The sequence below is a fragment of the Euleptes europaea genome, chromosome 14 (assembly GCF_029931775.1).
Source record: "Euleptes europaea isolate rEulEur1 chromosome 14, rEulEur1.hap1, whole genome shotgun sequence".
Lineage (NCBI taxonomy): Eukaryota > Metazoa > Chordata > Lepidosauria > Squamata > Sphaerodactylidae > Euleptes > Euleptes europaea.
In genome coordinates, this window is record NC_079325.1 from 32,304,386 (window position 1) to 32,327,083 (window position 22,698).

Genomic DNA, 22,698 nt, shown 5'->3' on the forward strand with positions numbered 1-22,698 from the left:
GAAACACACAGACACAAACACACATGTCTAATTCTGGTCTATATGAATTTGTGTAGTGATACGTTTTGGCTTATATAATTGTGGTCTAAATATATTTGTGCAGTGGTGCGTTTTAGTATTTGTGGTTCTATGGTAGAGCTGGATGGGACTTTTGGACAGGATAAAAATTGGCAGCAGGTTTGATGCTTGTTTTGCAAGCCAGCTATATGGTCCAATTAGCTTGCCACGCAGGGATGGGATTCAGCTGGCAAAAACAGCCGTTACATCACGGAAAGCTGGCGTCTGTGTCTCTGTAGTCTGGCTCTGATAACGCTGCACAGTGAGTGCTGCTAGCCCGATGGAACAATGCAGGCTTTGAGTCAAGCGTTGGGGGTCTTGCCCTGTGTTGGTGGAACAAATGTCTGCAATGTGGGAGAGTCTTCTGGGGCTGATGGCATGGCCAGAGGCATAGGAGGATGTTGAGGCCTCATCCTGTAAACGGAAGAGAGGCTGTTCTCCACCTGCACATCGGCCTGTCTAACTGGCAGATTATCCTTGGTGGAGATGGAAATGAATGACATCTGTCCTGACAAACCTCCCAGGGATTTAGGATGCAGCTCCAAAAGAATGGTTAGAGTGGGAATAGGAGAACTTCTCTTAACAGCATCCATTGCAAGAAACACAGCCAGGGTTGCAAGCCTTACGCGGGAGATGCATCCTGGTAGCAATTTAGATTGAAGCAGCAAATGGCTCACCTCGAGGCATTTAGCCCTCTAATCCTGGTAGTCATCATCTTATAGAGGAATTAATTTACAAATTGCTTCGCAGTCAGACTTGCTTTAGTGACAACCCTGTGTGGTAGGCCACAATTCATTCTGCTTTAAGATATGGACATGAAACTGAGAGTTGAGGGTTTCCTAGTGGGCTTAAGACATTTTGCCCCTTCTTCCAAGCATCCACATCACAGGATCTAAGAATCTGTACCACAGCACCCTCTGTGATAGAGTTGCCAGGTCCCTCTTCACCACCGGTGGGAGGATTTTGGGGGCCGGGCCTGAGGAGGGCGGGGTTTGGGGAGGAATTTCAATGCCATAGAGTCCAATTGCCAAAGCGGCCATTTTCTCCATAGAATCATAGAATCATAGAGTTGGAAGGGACCACCAGGGTCATCTAGTCCAACCCCCTGCACAATGCAGGAAATTAACAACTACCTGCCCCCACATCCCCAGTGACCCCAACCCTCCTCCCGCCATGCAGGATCCCACAATATAGAAACTGATCTCCAGATGAACTGATTTCTATCGGCTGGAGATCAATAGTAATAGCGGGAGATCTCCCGCTATTACTTGGAGGTTGCCAACCCAACTCTGTGATGTCACAAGGGACCATGCACTGCACTTGTCAGCCTGTGGATGCTTCCATATAAATGGTTTTCTCTCCTTTACTTCCAGGCTGAAGCTTGTTTCGGGTAGCATCCACAGGACATCATCCTCTAACCACTTTCCAGTTTTCCCCATCCCTGGCACACTCTTTCTCAACCTAGTTCACTATTATCTTTTCTGAAAGAACATTGTCCGAGAGAGTTAGCACACTGCCTGGCTGGGGTATGCATTTTTGAATGCCTCACCTTCATCAGTACCATCTACCAATTTTTAAAACAATTCTCTGGTGCCACAACAAGTAAAAATGTTGCGGGGGGGGGGGAATGTGTGACAGCTGATGGAGGAAAGTACACATAAAACTCCAGTGTGGACACTTCATTGCCAAAGCTGATGAATGCAGAGCACAGAGTCCTCACCATGTGAAAGCAGCTGGCACACCGAAAAGTATTGTCTTCCTCCCTTTTGTTGAGTTGGGGACAAGCAGAAAAGACTGCTTGGGAGCGAGAAACAGTTAGTGGGTTCTTTAAATACTCAACTATTTTCAATACTAACCAGAGCCGACCCTGCTTAGCTTCTGAGATCTGACAAGATCAGGCTAGCCTGGGCTATTCCAGCGCAGGGCTTTACAAATTTTGTTGCCAGGACTTCTTTCTCAACTCAAGCATGGCAGCAGGGAAGATTTCAATCCTTTTCCTCTCTTGCCTCAAGGAGGATTTCAATCCTTTTTTCCTCTCTTGCTGTTTTCTCACTGGAAACGCCCCCCTTCCTCCATTATTATTTTTACCCCACTGGGGAAAACTTACAGGTCCCTGTATGCCTCTATGTGCAAAGCCCTGCTTTGTATGCTTTCTGATCCATATTGCTGTATAATGTATGCACTGTTTGATTAAAATAGTTGTGCTGAACTTTCCAGTACTTTCATAAGGACTCAATTAATTTTGGGTTTGGCCTGAGAAAGAGATGTTTACAGCACGTCCATCAAGTGGGTGACTAGGAATGTAAATTCATTCGAAAACAGAGCCAGTGGCAGCCATTTCAAAAAGTTAAAACAATGTGCCATTTTCTGTGAATCACATACAAATGTATTTAGAACTGCCCTAGCTGCTGCTAGGGAAGAATGACACCACTTCTAGGACTTTTTTTTTTTTAATGAGTTTCTGGTATCTGCGTATCAAAGAAAAGATTGATTACATTTGATATTTAATTTAAAATGGCTTGTCTGTGATTTCTCTCACCATCGGCAACGTTCAGAAGTGAGACACAGAAACTAACAGCCTGCTCATCAGTTGGTTGAGCAGAAAACAATCCCACCAAGTTCAGAGGGGCTTACTTTTACGTAAGCATGCATAGGATTGCAGTTTAAGTCCATACCATATTTTTTATTCCCCATGTCTTTCTATAAAAATATTAAATATGCATTGGCTAGAATGCTAATTCTGGTTTTAAAAAGGCCTGCCTGCTGCTTCCCATCCTTCATTAACAATATTTATTTAAGCTAGTGGAGAAGGAGCTCAGAGCCTAGGCAGAAGAGGCAACCTTGAGGCACTAGCCCTATTCATATGTTACAGTTAACACATGGCCATCCTGTATGTATACACATATGTGTGTTGGTAAAAAAACAGCCAACATGCATTCATTTTGCAATTGAAACCAGGGACCGATACCTGGATAAATGAGGGGTTGATATCACATGTTCAGCAGTACATGCATTGAGTGTAACATGAGAATAATCAAAAAAAAAAAAAAACACCTGAGCGTACACTGTACATGGATTGTACATGCATTTGCTGAAACTTGTGAACAGGACTCCTGTGAATCCCATTCAGGGTTTCAAATCTTGTAAAGATCACTTTGCAGTGGGCTCAGAAACAATGTAGTTTGAATAAAATGGGATTGGATTATCCCGGCAGTGTGCTGCACCAACAGCCTGGCAGCCATGTTTGGGCCAATTGCAATTTCAAAAGACCACTTAAAGACAGTCCCACAGTGAGCATGTTGCAGTAGCCAGGGCTAGACCCCCTCCTGTTTAGAAAGAGACACAGCTAGCAAATTTACCCAATGCGATTCAAGGCATTTGGCCATAGCCACTACAATCCATGATAAGAAGTGGATCAAAAAATACCTCCAGAGCGTGGACGTATGTCTTCCAATAAAGGTACGGAAAAAAGAATGGGGAGAAACCTCTGAATGAAGTAAGGAAAAAGGCGCACAGCACCAGAGGTTGCAAAGTGTTTATATAACCGATTGTGGCTAATAAAAAATACAATATAATGGCTGCAAAGATAGCAAGTCAAACAGATATAGATAACATGAAAACTTTCCAAAGGCTAGCCAAAAAACATTTTGGCACATAGAGTAAACTGTTACCCTAAGTGCTAACAGAGTGAATGTGACTCATATGTTACAGTCCAATTATGATTAACAGAAACAGAGGTATTGGTGATTATGCTCAAAACCAGAGCAGCACAACAGTCTCATGTCCAATTATAATGAAACAAATGTGAGAGTCCCAACCTAGCTGTGCTAACTTCGCAAAATCACTTGCTCAGACTTGGATGCAGAAACAAAGGATTTATTGAAGGCTTCAGATAGTACAAGACAGACACGAGTTTGAAGTTGCAAGTGAGCTAGCTTATCAGAGTTACAGAATATATTGACTACAGGGCACTGGGGTTCACACTTCAGTCGTGGGAAGTTACAAAGGAGATTGGTGTAATACAAAACATCAAACGGGTCCCAGCGAGGCGGTTAGGAGTATCAGACCCTCAAGGCCATAATCGGCCCGAGGGAGTGCTTGCAGGAAGCGACGCAGGGGAGGGTAGGAGCGGCACCTGGGAAAGGCAGAAGAGGCGCCGGGGTCCAGGAAGGCATGGGGAGGTGTGAACTGCTTTTACGAGTTCAAAGGAACAGAGATGGATGATACTAGGGGGAAGTGGAGTCAGGGACACATGGCTCTCACAACAAAGCAAAAACATTGGTTATAGTTGTACTGTATGTTTTATTATATTGTATGTTTTTGTATGAGCCATAACCTGTTATATAAGCGCTTTGCAGCCTCTAGTGCTGGTGCACCTTTTTTTCTAACGCAACAAAGGTACAACATTCCCTGCCCCAGGTCAATTTTATTTCTGAGCTTCCGTGCTTTGACTATTGCAGAAGTTAAGGGTAAGGTTGGTGAAGGCCGTTATTAGGGGAGCAAGGGGGTTTCTAAATGCAATATACAAAGGTAAATCAAATTTTAATCTGTGCTATATGCTGTGACTGAAAGATGGGGGAGTAAAGGGAAATGGGGTATTTCTCGCCCACTTCCCCTTGTAGGCAATCTTGGCAGCGCTACATTGGTGCTCTTTCTCTCCTCTTAACCTCTGAATCTTTCCTAGACTGACCCCAGTCGCTGTTTATTTGCTAGCTCGTGCGCTAAGCTGACAGGCGATCTGGTTTGGGTTACGGTTTCCAGAACGTGAGTGAGTTTGTTTTTTTGTCCTCAAGAAATCATGCCGCAAGCCAGGTTTACTCCAACTGGAAGAAATTTGTTTTTATGTAAACAAAGGAAATTGGTTTCCTGGCCAAAGAGAAAGGCAGGACTGACGTGGATCAAACTGGGCTGGGAGTCAGAGCTTCGTAGACGGAGCGCATTGAAAAGACCCTTCGGCCTGGGCCCTTTCCCCAGGTCCGTAACAGAGCCCACTCTCTGTACCGCAAAAGCACCATGGGGAAGCCAAAGTCAAGCGGGGTGAGGCTTGGAGAGCCACTTCCTCCTCCGGGCTTGGCATTAGCAGCCCCATCTTGCGAACTGGCAGAGGAAGCCTTGACCGGAATTTAGGTGGTAGATGCTTCGTGCCATGACAGGCAGCAGTGTCTCATATGGTGCTCACAGGGCGGCACAAAAGGGGAGCATGAAAGAGATGAGCTGAACCTTTGTGGCGTTCTTCCCTTCAGCCCCTCCCTGCTGGACTCGCTGCCAGCATCTGAGCTTAGCTGAGGACATGCACGTGGGTGGAAAGCTTAGGGTTGCCAATTCTGGGTTGGGAAATTCCTAGAATTGGGGGGGGGTGCCGCTTGAGGCAGGCAGAGCTTATGGAGGGGAGGGAGGTCACCTAGGGTTGCCAGCAGGGCCGGATTTAGGTTTGATGAGGCCCTAAGCTATTGAAGGTAATGGGGCCCTTTATATGTCCAGCTGTCCTTTGCCAACAATAAACTGTCGCTGTTTTTTGTGTTGAATATATGCTATATGGTAATTTATGGACCTAATAGGTATCTAAAGCCATTTGCACATAACAAAATATGTATTTTATCAAAGTAATTGTTGAACTGAAATACAATTAAGAAGAAGTATATTAATAGTGAAATAATTATTATTTCCTTTAAATTTTGGGGGGGGGGCCAAGAGAGTGGGGCCCTAAGCTATAGCTTGTTTAGTTTATACATAAATCCAGCACTGGCTGCCAGCTCCAGGTTGGGAAATACCTGGAGATTTTGGGGGCGGAGCCTGAGGAGGGTGGGGAGGGACTTCAATGCCATAGAGTCCAATGGCCAAAGCGGCCATTTTCTCCAGGTGAACTGATCTCTGTTGGCTTTTTAAATAACTTTGTGGTGCATCGCATGCAACTTTCCTCCAGGTCTGGACGTGCTGGCATTGTCCTGCAGCAACTGGCTGTGTGCTATTTGTGGGTCCATCTTGGAAGTGCTTCCCCAATAAGTTTCCTTGATCTGGGGAGCAAAAACTCCTAGCTATCCTGTGGTTCCCCCCCTCCTCCCCTCGGCTGTATGGCGCGTTGCCTTTTTCTGTTCGGTTAATTGGGGCCAGACCCGAAGGCAGAATAGATGCTTTGATTGCTCCAGAATTCAGGTACAGCTTAGTTGTGGTGGGGGTCAATGAATGAACAGGCCAGTCTGTGAGCAAAGAAAGGCCAGTTTGTTCCAGTTCATACCATCCTCTCACTTTTCACATTTCCTACCTTGCCCCGAAGGCACTTCCTGCCTGTTCAAGGTGGGTTAAGATTTCAACTAGCAACATTTTGCCAAAATAGCAGTGCAACGGCTCTAGCAAACAGTTTCTTATTTCCTTAGACTGTTCAGCCAATGTAATCTTCCCACCTGGCTCAGTCCAGCTCTTTTGGACAGGACAGAAGGGAAATGCCTTAAGGGCAAGGTGGTGGTAGAAAGTGCCGTCAAGTTGTAGCCAACTTATGTTGACCCTGTAGGGATCTGGCCTTCTGAGAGTTATTATCTGGCCTGCGAGCCAGCTGAGGCAGCCGCCCCCCTGCTCCAGATCTGGGCTGGCGATAGGGTTGCCAGGTCCCTCTTCGCTACCGGCGGGAGGTTTTTGGGGCAGAGCCTGAGGAGGGCGGGGTTTGAGGAGGGGAGGGATTTCAATGTCATGGAGACCAATTGCTAAAGTGGCCATTTTCTCCAGGGGAACTGATCTCTATTGGCTGGAGATCAGTTGTAATAGCAGGAGATCTCTAGCTAGTATCTGGAGGTTGGCAACCCTAGCTGGCGAGCCCGCGATGGGCTTGCCAGCCAAGGCAGCCACCCACCCACCCCATCCCGAGGTGTCAATGATCAAAGACTGTTAAATAAAAGAAAATACTGTAAGAGTGTTATTGTTTTAAGCATGTTTGTAATGTAAATAAAAAATAAAGTTTAAAAATATCATCAATTGGCTTTGCCTGTGTCTTCTATAAAGTTTGTATCTCCGGTACCTGGCATTAAATTTTATGGTACACATGTCATATCTGGCCCTTGTAACAAGAGTTTGACACCCCTGCTGCAGGGTTTTCAAGGCAAGAGATGAACAGAGGTGGTTTGCCTCTGCGTTGCAATCCTGGGCTTCCTTGGTGGTCTCCCATCCAAATACTAACCAGGGCCGACCCTGCTTACTTTCTGAGAGCTGATGACATCAGGCTAGCCTGGGCCACCTAGGTCAGGGCCCTCAGGGCAAGTCAGGAACTGGAAAAGGAATGTGTGGGGCAGATCGCCAGCTTCTCTCTCCCTCATGCTGAGCCACAGAGATGTAGGAATCTACAAGGTGGCCTCAACGTTTGTTCAGGGAGCAAAAATGCTTTCTCACTAGCTTTCTGGGTTGGGACGGGTTGACAATATTCAAGTGGAACCTGGATTTCTCCTGGAATTGCAACTGTTCTCCAGACTACAGAGATCAGTCCCTCTGGAGAAAATGGCAGCTTCAGTGGGCAGACTGTATAGTAGTCCAGAAATTCTAGGTAGAACCCCTCCTCAAATTTCCCCCTCCACAGCCACCATCCCCAAACCTCAAGGAATGTCCCAGGCCAGAGTTGGCAACCCTAGTTGAGATGGTTCTGGAAAAACCAGGCTTTCCCCTTAGGCGCAACAATTTCATTCTGACTAGAATCTTTATGCATACAAAAGGGAGGAACACACAGGCCTGTCCATAACATTTAAGTCCTTCCTGGAACAGACAAGAAACCTCTAGACAAGAAACGCTTTAAAACTCAGAAGCACCCATGTGCATAGCCCATGACTAGTAATGGGGGAGGGTCTTATTCCACACCATGTGCATAGCCTATGAGCCAGGGCTATGCGTGAACCAGGCTGTATGAACACTGTATGAGTAAATAAAGAGCACAGTGGAAATTCAAACAGTAAACAGAAAACCAAAAATGAATGGTTACATAAGAAGAGGTTTGCTGCATCACATCCTGAGAGCCTGCCTCCTCCAGCATCCTGTTTCTAGCAGTAGCAAACCAGATGCATCTGGAAAGCCAAGCAGGGCCTGAAGGAAAAACCTTCTGAGGTTCTTCCACTGTATCTGGTGTTCAGAGGTATTCTGCCTCTAAACATGGAGGTTCCATTTAGCCATCATAGCTACTGATCAACCTCTCCTCCATAAAAGTGTGTAATATATATATTTTAAGCCAATTAAGGCACTGGCTGCCCTGACCTGGATGGCCCAGGCTAGCCTGATCTTGTCAGATCTCAGAAGCTAAGCAGGGTCAGCCCTGGTTAGTATTTGGATGGGAGACCACCAAGGAAGTCCAGGGTTGCTGTGCAGAGGGAGGCACTGGCAAACCACCTCTGCTAGTCTCTTGCCATGAAAACCCCCAAAAGGGGTCACCATAAGTCGGCTGCGACTTGACGGCACTTTACACACACACACAAGGCACTGGCTACCATTATGCCTTGTGCCAGTGAGTTCTAAATTGTATATTTTGCCTGCCTACCAACAAACTTCATTTGGTGACCACAAGAGGTGGAACATGTCTCTCTATCCACCTTCTCCATAACAAGCATGAGTTGTGCAAACCTCTAAACTGCCCCCAGTTTTCTTTTTTCCCAAAATATAAACGCCCCAGACATTTTAGCCTTTCCTTGCAGGGAAGATACTTCAGCCACCATTTTGGGCTGTTTCCACAAAGGTGGATTTCCTCCACCTTTCCTCACAAATGGGAGCAGTTAGAAGCATCCCCAGAATGTCTTCACTCATATAATAATAATAATACTCTCAGCTCTTCTCATGGTCTTCTGTAATTTCTCAGGGTTCGTTCCCATCATTCTGGAACCATAAGAGTCAAACTACTCCACAGTATCAACAGAACAGTCTGGATTTCAAACGTTCTCACCCACATCTGGGGCATTGCCCTTCTAACAGTTAGAGCAGTTCTTCAGTGGAACAGGTTTCCTCGGGAGGTGGTAAGCTCTCCTTCCCTGGGGAGTTTTAAGCAGAGGCTCGATGGCCATCTGTCAGCAGTGCTGATTCTATGACCTTAAGCAGATGATGAGAGGGAGGGCAACTTGGCCATCTTCTGGGCATGGAATAGGGGTCACTGGGGGTGTGGGGCGGGGAGGTAGTTGTGAATTTCCTGCGTTATGCAGGGGGTTGGACTAGATGACCCTGGTGGTCCCTTCCAATTCTATGATTCTATGATCCCTTCATGCCCACCATTTCCTTCCCCCACAGGGGCTTTTTGCCAGCTTAACCCATAATTGGTACTAGGGATGTCACTATAACACTTTAACGATGTACCTACTACTGATTTTTTTAAGTTGCAAAAAGCTCTCTAGAGGCATATGGAGGGTAAACAGGAGGGATCAGGATGAAAGAACAGAGATTCACCCAGTGTGGATGCTCTGATGCTACTGCGAATGCCTCTGCATTTGCAGCAAAAATGAGTCCACGATGGGGAATCACTCGTGTGTGGAAGCACCTCTGGGTGCCATGTTCTATACTTTTCCCAATCCTGCAATACTTATTCTTCCACTTATGGGAATGGCATTTGCCTGCAGGTGCGTTCCCAGGTCACCTTTTTAATTTTATTTATTTATTTATTTGCAATTTCTGGAATAGCTTATACCCACAATACACAATGTGGGAGTAACTGCTGAGCATAATTTGGCATTGAGGGGCTGCTGGGGCTCAAGCATGCTTGGAAGGTATGCTCATTACGAAGGTATTATATGCTCATTACGAAAACATGGGATTGGCCTGTTTTCTTCAGGGAGGAACTCTGAATATGCTCCATCACGTTCTTGTCTCCCACCAGAGGAACTCTGAATATGCTCCATCACATTCTTGTCTCCCACCAGACTGAATGTATATATATTGAATATTGATGGTACGAACCTTCGTCTTCAAGAGAGGTTTCGTTGCGAGCATGCATTCAAAGCCCCATAGGCAAAAAGCTGCTAACAGGAGGGGTGAGCAGGACTGAGAAAATGGCAGGCAGGAAACGAGTTCCGTAGCCCCTCTTCTCTAGACGCAATTTCTCCTTCCTAGGAGATCATCAGACCATCATGACATGCACATGGGTGTAATGTGTAGTTTGGCCCAATAAGCCCAGAATGATGAAAGCTAGAGTGACGAAATGGGCTTGAGGATTTTGTGTGCCTGTCAGCGCGCGCATGACACTCATGAAACATTCACACATTGTATTTCTTTTGTGTCCATCTCATCCCTTCACTGCTGCCGATACCTCCCCTCGCCCGCATATCCCTTGGGTATAACAGCAGTGTCGAATCTTTTCCATCACTGACACTGGAGAAGCTATTGACAAACGCGCCTCCCCTCTTACACTCTGTTTCCTAGAGCATGTAGCAAAGAAAGAGAGAGAGACAGACAGAGTGGAAGGAAGCTGAACAAAGGACTTACCAGCCATGTCCCCAGGCCAAGCTGAGGCATCCGCTTCCCAGAGGGCAGCGTAAGGAAAGTGGTGGAAGCCATTTGGACTCTTCAGGAGAAGTTTGGTATGCTTCTGCTTCAGCACTTTACCATTGCAAGGGCTGGGGTTTTTATGCATTATCAAGCCCACCAGAAGTCATGCTCACAAGTTAAGGGACACCCCCATGGTGCCCGATCATTGGCTGCATTAGCAGCCAATAGGAAGGCTAGAGAGGGAAACTTTTATATAAGACTCAGACAAAGAAGCCCCACCCTTGAATCAACATGAAGAAATCCAAAACCCTTTCTGCCAGCATCTAATCAGAGAACTCCTTTAGGCGGTTTGGCGGGTGACAGTGATGGGTGACAAACCGGATTTGGGGGCCCTGCAAAATTCCCCGAGATCTTAGAACGTGTGTGAACACAAAGGGGGCTCCCTTGCAAAAAAAAAAAAAAAAGGTTTACATTGTTTCAGAAAAAAATAATTCCAAGAAGCAGGAAAGCAAGCAGAAACACGTGACAAAAAAATAAACAAAGGTTTGAGAGGTCGGGGTGGAGGAGCAGGGAAGAGTGAAGGGGGGATCAAGCATGCTCAAAGACACAACAGCTCATCTGCTGAAGTGAAGAGTCAGTAGGGTTAAGATAAGCAAACAAAAGTATTTTTGTCCCCAAACATGTGGAGTGGGAAGCAGAGCTGTGGTATCAGGCTCCGCCTTCTGCCCATTTTATCAACTGTTTTGCACAGTCAGGGCTATGCGTACTCTGCCATTATGTGCAGAAGGCAGCATTGGCTGCAGAATGGCCAGAGACGTTCAGTTTTCATTACAAACAAACTTGTTTCTAGCCCTTATGGGTGCAAAGATATGCCTTAAAGTGTGTGGGCAACTCCAGGAGAACTCTGAAGGTGGAGGAGTTCTGGAATGAGACTCAAAGAAGCCAGGGGTGAGGCCCCCAGTGACCTGCACAACTACCTGCTCTGCCCCATGATCAGCAGAAGAGGGTTAACTATGAAAAATAAGGGAATGTTTGCAAATATTCTCAATGTGCATGGCTATGCATATCGCAGAAGTCTGCCTTTCTTCTTGCAAAATTCTTTTGATGCAGAATGCTGATTCTTTTTTAATTGCTGCAGAACACCCACAGTACTTCAGATATGAGACAACTTGCTGTAGGACGCTGAGCTGGCTGCGAATGTAACCCTCTTTCTAAAAGTTTAGAGAAATATCCTTTGGATTTTCATATTGTACAGTCACATTTATGCTCCTTCCAACACCACTACAGCAGCTGGCGCTATCCACTGGGAAGGGTGCAAAGTGCCTGAGAAACTAAGCACCAAAGCAGCTATTTTGGCTTCTGGGGCGCAGTCTCCATTCCAGGGAAATGGAGACTGCTTCCTTGTTTAGCTAGAAGTAGGGATGCTGAAACACCCACTGGTTTGGCTCACATCCTGTTCGCCAATGGTGAACGAGGCAGTTTTCTGACACTGTTTGTTCACCAATACAGTTCAGGGCTGCTTGGAAGGTTGCTTTACCATAAGCATAGTGTAGTACTTAGAGTAAAGGATATGGGACACCCAGATTTGAATCCCCTGTCTACCATGGAGGACCACTGGGTGACCTTGGATCAGTCATTGTCTTTCAGTCTCATAGGCCTACTTCTCGGGGTTATTGTGAAGATCAAATGGAGGGTGGGAGAATGATGTTGTAAGCTACTTTGGGTTCCTGTTGGGGAGAAAAATGAAGCATAAATGTGTAAATAAACAAATACCTTCCCAAGAGTGCAGGGTCCTGACCTGGATTGCCCAGACTAGTCTGATCTCATCAGTTCTCAGAAGCTAAGCAGGATCAGCCCTAGTTAGCACTTGGATGGGAGACCACCAAGGAAGCCTAGAGATGCTACACAGAGGCAGGCAATGGCAAACTGCCTCTGAATGTTTCTTGCCTTGAAAACCCATAGGTCAGCTGCAACTTGATGAAAGAAACCAACGAACAGTGCAATATAGGGCAATCAGCTGTGCACGCATACATACATGTTCTCACACAGCCATACTACGCTCTACTTCCCCCTTTTGTTGCTGTGCAGCTGCTCTGCTCATCAGGCAGTTCGTTAAAAAGACTGTTAAATTAGTCACACATCTCATCAATTAATCATAAATAAATGCTATGTTTTTTTTTTAAATCCTACCATTCAGTGTCCTCAGTAACATTAATGGATGTTGATCTGTTTGGAGCTGCAGCATTATCATGTATTTGCTGGTTTGAAAAAAAATCTGATGCAAACCTGTTCAGCAAGCATTTGAGATGTTTGGTGCCGAACCAAACAGACCCGATGATGAACTCACATCTGATAGACATAGTCGAACAAGATAAGCACTGGTTTGCATTGACTTACGCTGTGCAAATTGCCTTGAGTCTCAGTGAGAAAGGCAGAGTATGAAAAAAGTAAATAAAAATAAGTACAGCAATAAGCGCAACTATCAAACACGTTCAGCATGAAATTTGTAGCATTCCCTAGCCAAAGTGAAGACCTCAGAAAAAATCCTGATAGACTGGAGGAGGCATTAATGAAGTCTAGTCTGGGCATCCAAAAGGGAGACAGCAACCAAGAAATCAGAAGGAGATTGAGACTGAGAAAAGCAGCCATGGAGGAGCTAGAAAAAATTATTAAGATGTGTCACTGGCGCCCAAGATCAAGTTAAATCATGCCATAGTATTCCCTATAACTGTGTATGGGTGTGAAAGTTGGACAATGAAGAAAGCTGCCAGGAAGAAAGTAGATTCCTTTGAAATGTGGTGTTGGAGGAGAGTTTTACAGATACCCCAAAAAGACAAATAAGTGGGTTTTAGATAAAATCAAGCCTGAACTGTCCCTAGAAGCTAAAATGACTAAACTGAGGTTATTGTACTCTGGTCACATTATGAAAAGACAAGAGTCACTGGAAAAGACTATAATGCTAGGAAAAGTTGAAGGCAGCAGGAAAAGAGGAAGACCCCAAAATGAGATGGATTGACTCTATAAAGGAAGCCACAGCCTTCAGTTTGCAAGACCTGAGCAAGGCTGTTAATGATAGGACTTTTTGGACATCATTAATTCATAGGGTCGACATGAGTCGGAAGCAACCTGATCGCACTTAACACACACAGTCTGGGCGCACACAAAAACCAGCAGCTGGCCATGCGATCACAATGCAAACTTTCCTTAGTGGGGAAGCTAGGATGTGAACTCTATTTCAATGCCTTCCCTGCCTCACCCACTTCTTGCTGCTGCAGCTGAGTGAACCTTGTCGTATGTGGATCTGTCTGGCAGGGCTGCTGCTGCCATTTTTAACAATCAGTCTGAAGAATAGCTGAGAGTATTTGAGCTTCCAAATCTCCTGAGATTAAAAACTTACAAAGAAAATGCTATATGCCTACCTGGGGGTGAAGGAGGTGGCAGATTTGGGAAGCCTTTAATGGTGGGAGAATGGGCGACAGATTGACCCAGCGGGCACCAATCCACTGGAAGGTTTTCTGGTCTCATACAGCTCTCATTCATCTCACTGAGGCTTGCGCTAAGCAGATGAGTTTTCAGTTGGATGGATTGTGCTCCATGTTAATTTGGAAAGGTAGGTGTTTGCAAAATCACATTGCTTACAGACCTGCTTATGCAAATTTCACAGTGGAGCCAATAATGGGACAGTTTAAAGAGGAGAAAACAGACTGGAGGAGAAGGCTGCAGCTGCTTCTGCCTGTGTGCCCTTGTCTCAAGGAGAAACAGACTGGCATGAGTCTGGGAGGCACAAAACTCCCACTGGACATTGGCTTCAAAGTCTTTGTGTCGTCCATCAATCAACACAAGGATTTTGTAATATGTGACTATAGTGTAGGAACGGGGGGGGGGGGAAGAATCTTCACAGGCATAACAGTAAAGAAAAGGAAAAGGAATATTAAAGAACCAGCAAGAACCCCAATAAAATATGTGTGTGCACATCATTATTTAGCAATTTAAACTTCTAGCCCACGTAGGGTTGCCAGCCTCCAGGTACTAGCTGGAGATCTCCTGCTATTACAACTGATCTCCAACCGACAGAGATCAGGTCACCTGGAGAAAATGGCCGCTTTGGCAATTGGACTCTATGGCATTGAAGTCCCTCCCCTTCCCAAACCCCTCCCTCCTCAGGCTCCACCCCAAAAACCTCCCACCATTTGTAAAAAGGGACTTGGCAACCCTAAGCCCACGTGACTTAAGACTGTCAGCAACTGTCTCCCGAGGGAAGGATTATGTATGTGGGACAGCATTTCATTTCGTGGGTGGGGATGAGAGAGGGCTTGGGCTTGGTGCACATGTGTGGATTTTGTCTTTTTTCAGACTGTAGCCAAGAAAGCTAATTAGCTAATTGAAGTGAAAGGCGAGAAGGGCTTCCTTTGTTCTTGCAGAGTTCACACGCATCCAAGAACAAACAAGGCTGATGACATGCTTTCATCTTCTGCTCCAACATGCCTTCCCTTTTCATCAAGCTTCTTTTGTGACCAGTAGAGACCTTTGGGAGTTTTTTTTTCTTTCTCACACGAGTTTTCTGTCTCTGGACTTTGCACAAGAAGTAAGATGTGACCTAATACCCAGACCTCTAGTAACACTGACTCGTTTCCCTATCCCTGGTTGGACATTTTAATATGGGGTTTTGGACAACACCAGAGATAGATTGTTGCGCTTGGGCTATGGATGTTAGATACGGTTTGCGATGATCCCGGTTTGAACGTTATCTGTGGTTTTGTATCTCTGTGTACACATTGCTTAGGAATTGCGGGTTTTTTCATGCTGCAGGGGAGACAGCTGCTTGAATCCGTCAAACCCCATGATCACCTTGATACATGACTTGAAGGTTTTGAGATCTGAAGGCCCATATTCACTTCTAACTTTTAATAATTGATAGGGTTGCCAACCTCCAGGTACTAGCTGGAGATCTCCTGCTATTACAACTGATCTCCAGCTGATAGAGATTAGGTCACCTGGAGAAAATGGCCACTTTGGCAACTGGACTCTAGGGCATTGAAGTCCCTCCCCAAATCCCGCCTGCTTTGGCTCTGCCCCAAAAACCTCCCGCCGGTGGCGAAGAGGGACCTGGCAACCCTAATAATTGGCACGGTGATGTGTAGTGGTTAGAATGGTGGATTGGGATCGGGGAGGCCCAAGTTCAACTCCCTGCACTGCCACTGACATTTGCTGGGTGACCTTGGGTCAGTCGCACACTCTCACCTACCTCACAGGGTTGCTGTTGTGAGGATAAAATGGAGGAGAGGAGAATAAAGTAAGCTGCTTTGGGTCTCCAGTTGGGGAGAAAGGCAGGGTAAATATGAAGTAAATAAATGATTGGGAGAAGAATCTAATCCCTTCCTCCACACACCTTCCCAATGGACTGGTGGACAGGGCCGTCTTAATGCATGGGCACGTTGGGCAGTTGCCTGGGGGCCCAGTGAGCATAAGGGCCCCACGCTAATCTACGTATGTTGTGATTTGCTATCAATGAATACACATGCACACACGAAGCTGCCTTATACTGAATCAGACCCTTGGTCCATCACAGTCAGTATTGTCTACTCAGACCGGCAGCAGCTCTCCAGGGTCTCAGGCAGAGGTCTTTCACATCACCTACTTGCCTAGTCCCTTTAACTGGAGATGCCGGGGATTGAACCTGGGACCTTCTGCATGCCAAACAGATGCTCTACCACTGAGCCATGGCCCTAACCCTAAATAAATACTATACTAAACTATAAATATTCGTTATTGGAAAATGCATATTTAGCATGTGTTTTGCTAAACACTGGTTTTGTTGGAAGTATCAATAAACATATCTTTCATTTTATCGACTATTTACATTTTTATTCCTGTGAGTGGTTGTGTAGTTAGGGGCCCCAGTGCACTGCTTTGCCCAGGGGCCTATAACACTGTTAAGACAGCCCTGCTGGGGGATCCAAGTCATTCGGCAGAAGATCCAAGTGGCACCTTCCACAAATATCTGAACGTGGGGCCCCATCAAGACAAAAGTTCTTCTAAGAAAGCCTTGCTGAAATGAATGGAAAGTCCACAAGCCCTCTTGCACATCTCCCTCATTTCAGTGGGGCTTGTGTTTTTCCAGAAGGTGAGGGGACATGGCTCAGTGGCAGAGTGTCTCCTTTGTATGCAGAAGGTTGCAGGATCAATCCCAGGTATCCCCAGTTAAAAAGATCTGGTAGCAGATGATGTGAAAGACTGTGCAACAGCGGTGATCACACTGGGGGCCCCACTTCTCCCTCACTTTTTCTTTCCCTGTCGAGCAGCACTGTAGCATTACAGCATGGCTTGGCATGGAGAGCAGAAAGAGAACAAAAAGAGGTGGGGCTGAAGGGAGGGGAAAAGGGGTGGAAAGCAAGCTGCTCTCCCATGCCATGTTGAAAGCAGAGCTTAACTCCCCCCCCCACCCGCCCCTGTCATGGCGATTGCGAGAGAGATTGAAACTCCCTCTTCACTCACTCCAGGGCAGAAAGACCATGGACGGGGAAGGGTTAAGAAGTCCTTTACCCATGCCAGCCTTCAACTGCTGCATTTTATACAAAAATTGGACTAGGTTAGGGTCTCCAGGTCCCTCTTCGCCACTGGCAGGAGGTTCTTGGGGTGGAGCCAGAGGAAGGCGGGGTTTGGAAAGGGGAGGGACTTCAATCCCATATAGAGTCCAATTCCCAAAGTGGCATTTTCTCCAGGGGAATTGATCTCTATTGGCTGAAGATCCGTTGGAATAGCAGGAGATCTCCAGCCACCACCTGGAGGCTGGCATAGGGTTGCCAGGTCCCTCTTCGCCACCGGCGGGAGATTTTTGAGGCGGAGCCTTAGGAGGGCGGGGTTTGGGGAGGGGATAGACTTTAATGCCATAGAGTTCAATTGCCAAAGCGGCTATTTTTCTCCAGGTGAACTGATCTCTATCAGCTGGAGATCAGTTGAATTAGCAGGAGATCTCCTGCTACTACCTGGCAGTTGGCAACCCTAGACAGGGTGTGGAGGGAAGAGACTACACTTAGTGGAGTGTTACCTATTGTTTGGCCTGAAGCAGCTGCAGAACATACACGGAGTTGCCAATCCTTGAAATCAGAACAAAAAATCTGGTACCTGGGCAGGGCCTGGAGGCGGAATTGGAGGCCCCCTGAAACTCAAGACCTTGTTTGTGCTCCATGACTTTTGCTCTCTATGCTTGTTTTGTACCTTGGTTGCCCTGGTGCTTTCAACACTCTCTCAACGAAGCTTTTGTGCATTCATGGGAAGGCACGCGATTTCCTGCTTTCCGCTACAGATCACGATGGGTAGCCGTTTTAATCAAGCACTCCAAAATGCACAGATTTCCTTTCAGATATCAACCGTACAATACCCCCCCCCCACACACACACACATATTGGGGAAGGGGAATCCAAAAGGCGCGGGAATCTGAAAGGCAAGTATGGTAGCATCCAGTCAGCATAATAACCCATGTATTTTCTTTATCCATGTTTTTGAGACTTGGGAAAAGTTTATGTAATCATTGCTGGCAGTGAAAAAGTTCCAGGTGGCAATTCCTCCCGACCAGTTATTCTCTTCCTTTTGAGGGTTCCTTCAAACAGAATGCTGTATCCTACATGCATATCACTTCTGCATAGGTATAAAAGCATGCTCACTGTGCATATACTGTTGTGTGTGGCAAACTCATCCATGTTCATCTTGCCACGTGCACAAATGCTGAGCGAAGAAAAATATTTTGGTTTCATCATGATGAACTCAATGAAAACCTCTGCTCAGTGTGTGACAGCAGCAGAGAAAAAATGGCAGGGATTATTGGGACTGTGAAAGCTCATGAGAAGTATATAAATTAATAGTATGCATTTGGAAGAGGACTTTGTACGGTAAGACACAAATTGCACCAACTCAAAGGATATCATAGAATGGGAAAAGGGGTACAGAAAAGAGCAAACAAAATGATTAACTAAATTGAGCACCTTCTCAGTCCCAGAAAATTTGGGGGGAAATAGGGCCAACAGGTCCAGACACTCCCCTTGCCATGGTTCTTCTGGGTGAGGAGGCCTGTCCCACTGCACCCTGCTCGGCTGTCTGAGTCATGCCTCTGGCTGGTCCCATTGTATGCAGTTGGACCCCTTCTCCCACTAAGGGGTGCCACGAAGGCATGGGGGCCAAAGACTGGCATAAGAGAAAGACACTTCTCCCCACAAAGCTTTGAGCTTCTGGAGCCAATGCCCCTGCAACTGAGTCATCATTCAAATGAAAGGCTCAGAAGCCAGGGCTTTATTTTCACTTGCTCAATGATAATCTTTCTACTGTTGAATGAAGGCTTGGCTTAGTTCCTTTCAGAGTTAACTCCTGCTGATAGCGTTCTGCCAAGACAGGATAAAGCCAACAAGCCATTTGGGCCAAACCCACTTTTAACAGCCACATAGAGCCAGTTTCAACGGGGAGGGGGGGGGCTTCTTGTACTGACCACCTGACTGTGCTTCTTTGCTACATGAATACAATGTGGGGATCAGCCACAAGGAGTGCCAACCAGTATCACATGCTCCTGGAAGTATGCCACAACATCCACACTGTTTCTCAACATGCACGCCAAAGACATGTGCGTCTGGTGGCCATTTCATGACGGTTTTGCTATGCATACGCTTGACCCACCAGAGACCTCCTGCACAATTCAAGGCTTGTGCACCCAGACCCCATACCATGTTGCAACAGGGTGCGGCATACAAGATGGGGAAAGGTACAGGAAAGGGCAGCCACCGTGACCAAGAGGAAGGAACATGTTCTGTGGAAGCAGCCCTGCACTGCTATCCATATATGTTCTTTTGCACAGTAAAAAAAGTAGCTTATGGGGACTGATTTTTAGCAGAAAAATCATGGACTGGGAAAAGAGGGTTCTGAATTGTGTGTGTGTGTTAAGTGCTGTCAAGTCGCTTCTGACTCATGGTGACCCTATGAATCAAAAAAGTCCTCTAAAATGTCCTATCTTTGACAGCCTTGCTCAGATCTTGCAAATTGAGGGCTGTGGCTTCCTTTATTGAGTCAATCCATCTCTTGTTGGGTCTTCCTCTTTTCCTGCTGTCCTCAACTTTTCCTAGCATGACTGTCTTTTCAGTGACTCTTATCTTCTCATAATGTGACCAAAATATGATATCTTCAGTTTAGTCATTTTAGCTTCTAGGGTCAGTTCAGGCTTGATTTGATCTATAACCCACTGATTTGTCTTTTTGGCCATCCACGGTATCCATAACACTTTCCTCCAACACCACATTTCAAAGGAATCGTCTTTCTTCCTATCAGCTTTCTGAATTAGGAGAGGTTAAAGTGTCTGTATTTTTTTTAGTTTAGAAAAGAGAAAGCAAAGGTAGGACAGATATGATAGATGCCTAATCCATCATTGTATGGAGAAAGTAGACAATGAATATATTCCCTCCTCTCTTGCAATGCTACAACTTGGTGTATTCCATGAATGAATTGGCAATAGATTCAGGACAGGCAAGAAGAAGCCCTACTTTGCACAACTTGTGTATGGAATTCACTGCCACAAGATATGATGATGACCAATTGTGTGTGTGAACAGCTGTCAAGTCACAGCTGACTTATGGCAACCCCTCTTGAGATTTTCAAGGCAAGAGATGAGCAGAAGTGGTTTGCCATTACCTGCCTGTGCATAGCAACTCCAGACTTCTTAGGTGGCCTCCCATCCAATTACTAACTGTGTATAGTGGCCTCAGGTCGCAGCTGATGTATGGTAACCCCAGCAAGGAGCTTTCAAGGCAAGTGAGAAGCAGAGATGGTTTGCCATTGCCTTCCTCTGCAGTGTCGTCCTTGGTAGTTTCCCTTCCAACTAGTGACCCTGCTTAGCTTCCAAGATCTGATGAGATCGGGCTATATCATGCTGCATTCCCTCCTAATTACTAACCAGGACCGCCAATTAGATGGCTTCAAAAAGGGAGGGGGGGTCAGAAAAACTTGCAAAGAAGGACAAGTCTATCACTGGCCATATATAAAATGTTCAGGGATGAATGGCCACAGCTAAGCAGAACCTCTGTGTTCAGAAACAGCACACATCTAAGAGATGCTGGGTTCAAGCAGAATGCTGTAGTAGATCTCTGATCCAGCAAGGATCCCCCCCCCTATGCAGTTATATAATATTTGTGAATTATATCCAAGCACCCTCTGGGGAGCCCCATGCTTCTGTGCACCTCCAATTAATTTTAATAAGTCTTCAGCAGAACTTCCCAGTGGATTGTTACCATGGGTTAGCTCTGCCTGGTGCCCTTAACAGCCCCCCAGAGTTCGCTATTGGAGGCTGCAGCAGTTGCCTCCTTTTGCCTCGTGGTCAGGCTGCCTCTGGACTGCCTTGGGGAGGGAAAGACTTTCAGCAGTAAAGCCCAGCACCAAGGAGAAGGAAGTCAGCTGTGCTGTCCAGCTGGAAAGGCCAATGAAAACGACAGAGGCTGGCGCAGTTTAAGATGAGGGTAACGCTGACGGGACTGTCCACTCAGAGGGTGAATCTGCCTTCAGACACAATTGTGCGCTTGCTGTCTTGCATCAGTCAGGTGAGTCTGGCTGAGCAAGCATAAGACTGCCTACCCTGCAGGAATACGTCACCCTTTTCAGGAGATCAACAGGGGAAAGTTAAGAGATTTCAGGAATATTAAGTGCCAACCCATCCTGCCATTAGAAGTGCCATTTAATTGATTTTAAAGTGTCTTGACTTGGGGTCCCCCATGCCTTGGTTGTGGCCTTCTGATGCATTTGCCCTCTTGCCCACGAAGCCAAAGGCAACACATGGGAGCCGAGCTCTCAGGGGCCCTGACCCAGGGCCAAACTAGCTGTGATGGTGTCCTTGTGTCCGCCGCTATTTTAAAATGATTTAAAAATGCCGTAAGGACCTGATCCTGATCAGGCCTGCAGCACAGTAGCCTGAGGCGTTCTTGTTTTCTGCCCCCCACATGCACCTTTCCAAGTGCTGAAATGGGGGGGGGGGTCAGCCATTTCATAATTTGAAAAGGAGCAAGAGGAGGGAAACAAGGGTGACTCAACCCACTGCGCTGCTGGGCCAAATCAGAATTGGGCCCTTGCAGCATTTTTAAATCACTTTAAATCGGCAGTGGCGTCTCAGTGGCAGACATGAGGACGCCGTCATGCATTAGAAGAAAGAAATGTACATTCAGCAGAACCCCTCCCACCAAACCAAACAACCTCTAGATCTGGCGATTAATCCTTGGGTTAATATTTGCAAATGTGCTCATTTTTTGTATTTGTTCTCATGGAACCTGAGGATCTGGGGTTCTAGAAATCCCACATTTTTTACAATAAAGATTCTGAGCTCTCTGGTCATTGTAATACCAAAGAAAGGCTGTAGGATCTTCCTTCCAAACAAATATATTTCTTGGGATTTCACATTGCACTACCCCTAGTGGCTGTGGAATGAAACCTAAATCACATGAATGAGTGAGGGTCTAAAGGTCAGAAACAACCTTGAGACCCTCTTTTCTCATTTGTGGAAGGCTGTGCAGTTTTATTTGCTGATGCTTCCATTCATTGCACCAGAGAAATGGAAATAAAATTAAGCAAGGCAAGCCTGTGACTTTGTCTGCATGGGAGAAGAGACCTTGATATAAAGGGGTGGGGGTGGGGAAATAAGCACCAGAATTATTTGGTCAAGATTTTGAGGTATGTTCATGGCAGTTTGGAACATTTCATAAGCAGCCTCTGTAGATGACGGTCTCTTTTTCAAAGCAGCCATCAATTCAGCACAAATAAAAAGATCGGTCTGACCCATCCACAAATCTCTTTGCGTTTGATGGCTAATGGAAAGTTACACAAGGAAAGGAACAAGACAAAAAGGAGCATATGAATGACAGGATTGATTTCAGACCTAATTCTTTCACACATACACACAAAGGAACAATTGAGAGGAACCAGGGGACAATGTTACACTTTTGAACATTTCAACCAGACAGGGCAAAGCTATTTTGACAACATATACATGCACCCATTCAGAACTGTTGCTATGACCGATGGTTGGAACAGATGAATTCTATTGGGCGTAACAGTTGGATTCACTAATTCACTAGCTTGAGGCTTACCTGGCTTTTATCTTTGTGCATACCTGCAATAACTGTTTGTTTTATGGGCAGGGCTTCTTTTTGCAGGCTTCCTGACTTTGTATGAGTTACAGCACTTACC

The 22,698-nt window shown here is 46.0% G+C and overlaps 1 protein-coding gene across 1 annotated transcript in view; it reads right to left on the reverse strand.

Moving 5' to 3' along the window:
• Window positions 1-10,697, reverse strand: part of LOC130487035 (1,5-anhydro-D-fructose reductase-like) — a 28,126-nt gene extending 17,429 nt beyond the window's left edge. The window contains exon 1 of the mRNA XM_056860404.1: window positions 10,489-10,697. Within this exon, the coding sequence (XP_056716382.1) occupies window positions 10,489-10,560 (72 nt within the window). The 5' untranslated portion in view covers window positions 10,561-10,697. The remainder of the gene's footprint in view (window positions 1-10,488) is intronic.
• Between the last annotated feature and the right edge of the window lie 12,001 nt (window positions 10,698-22,698).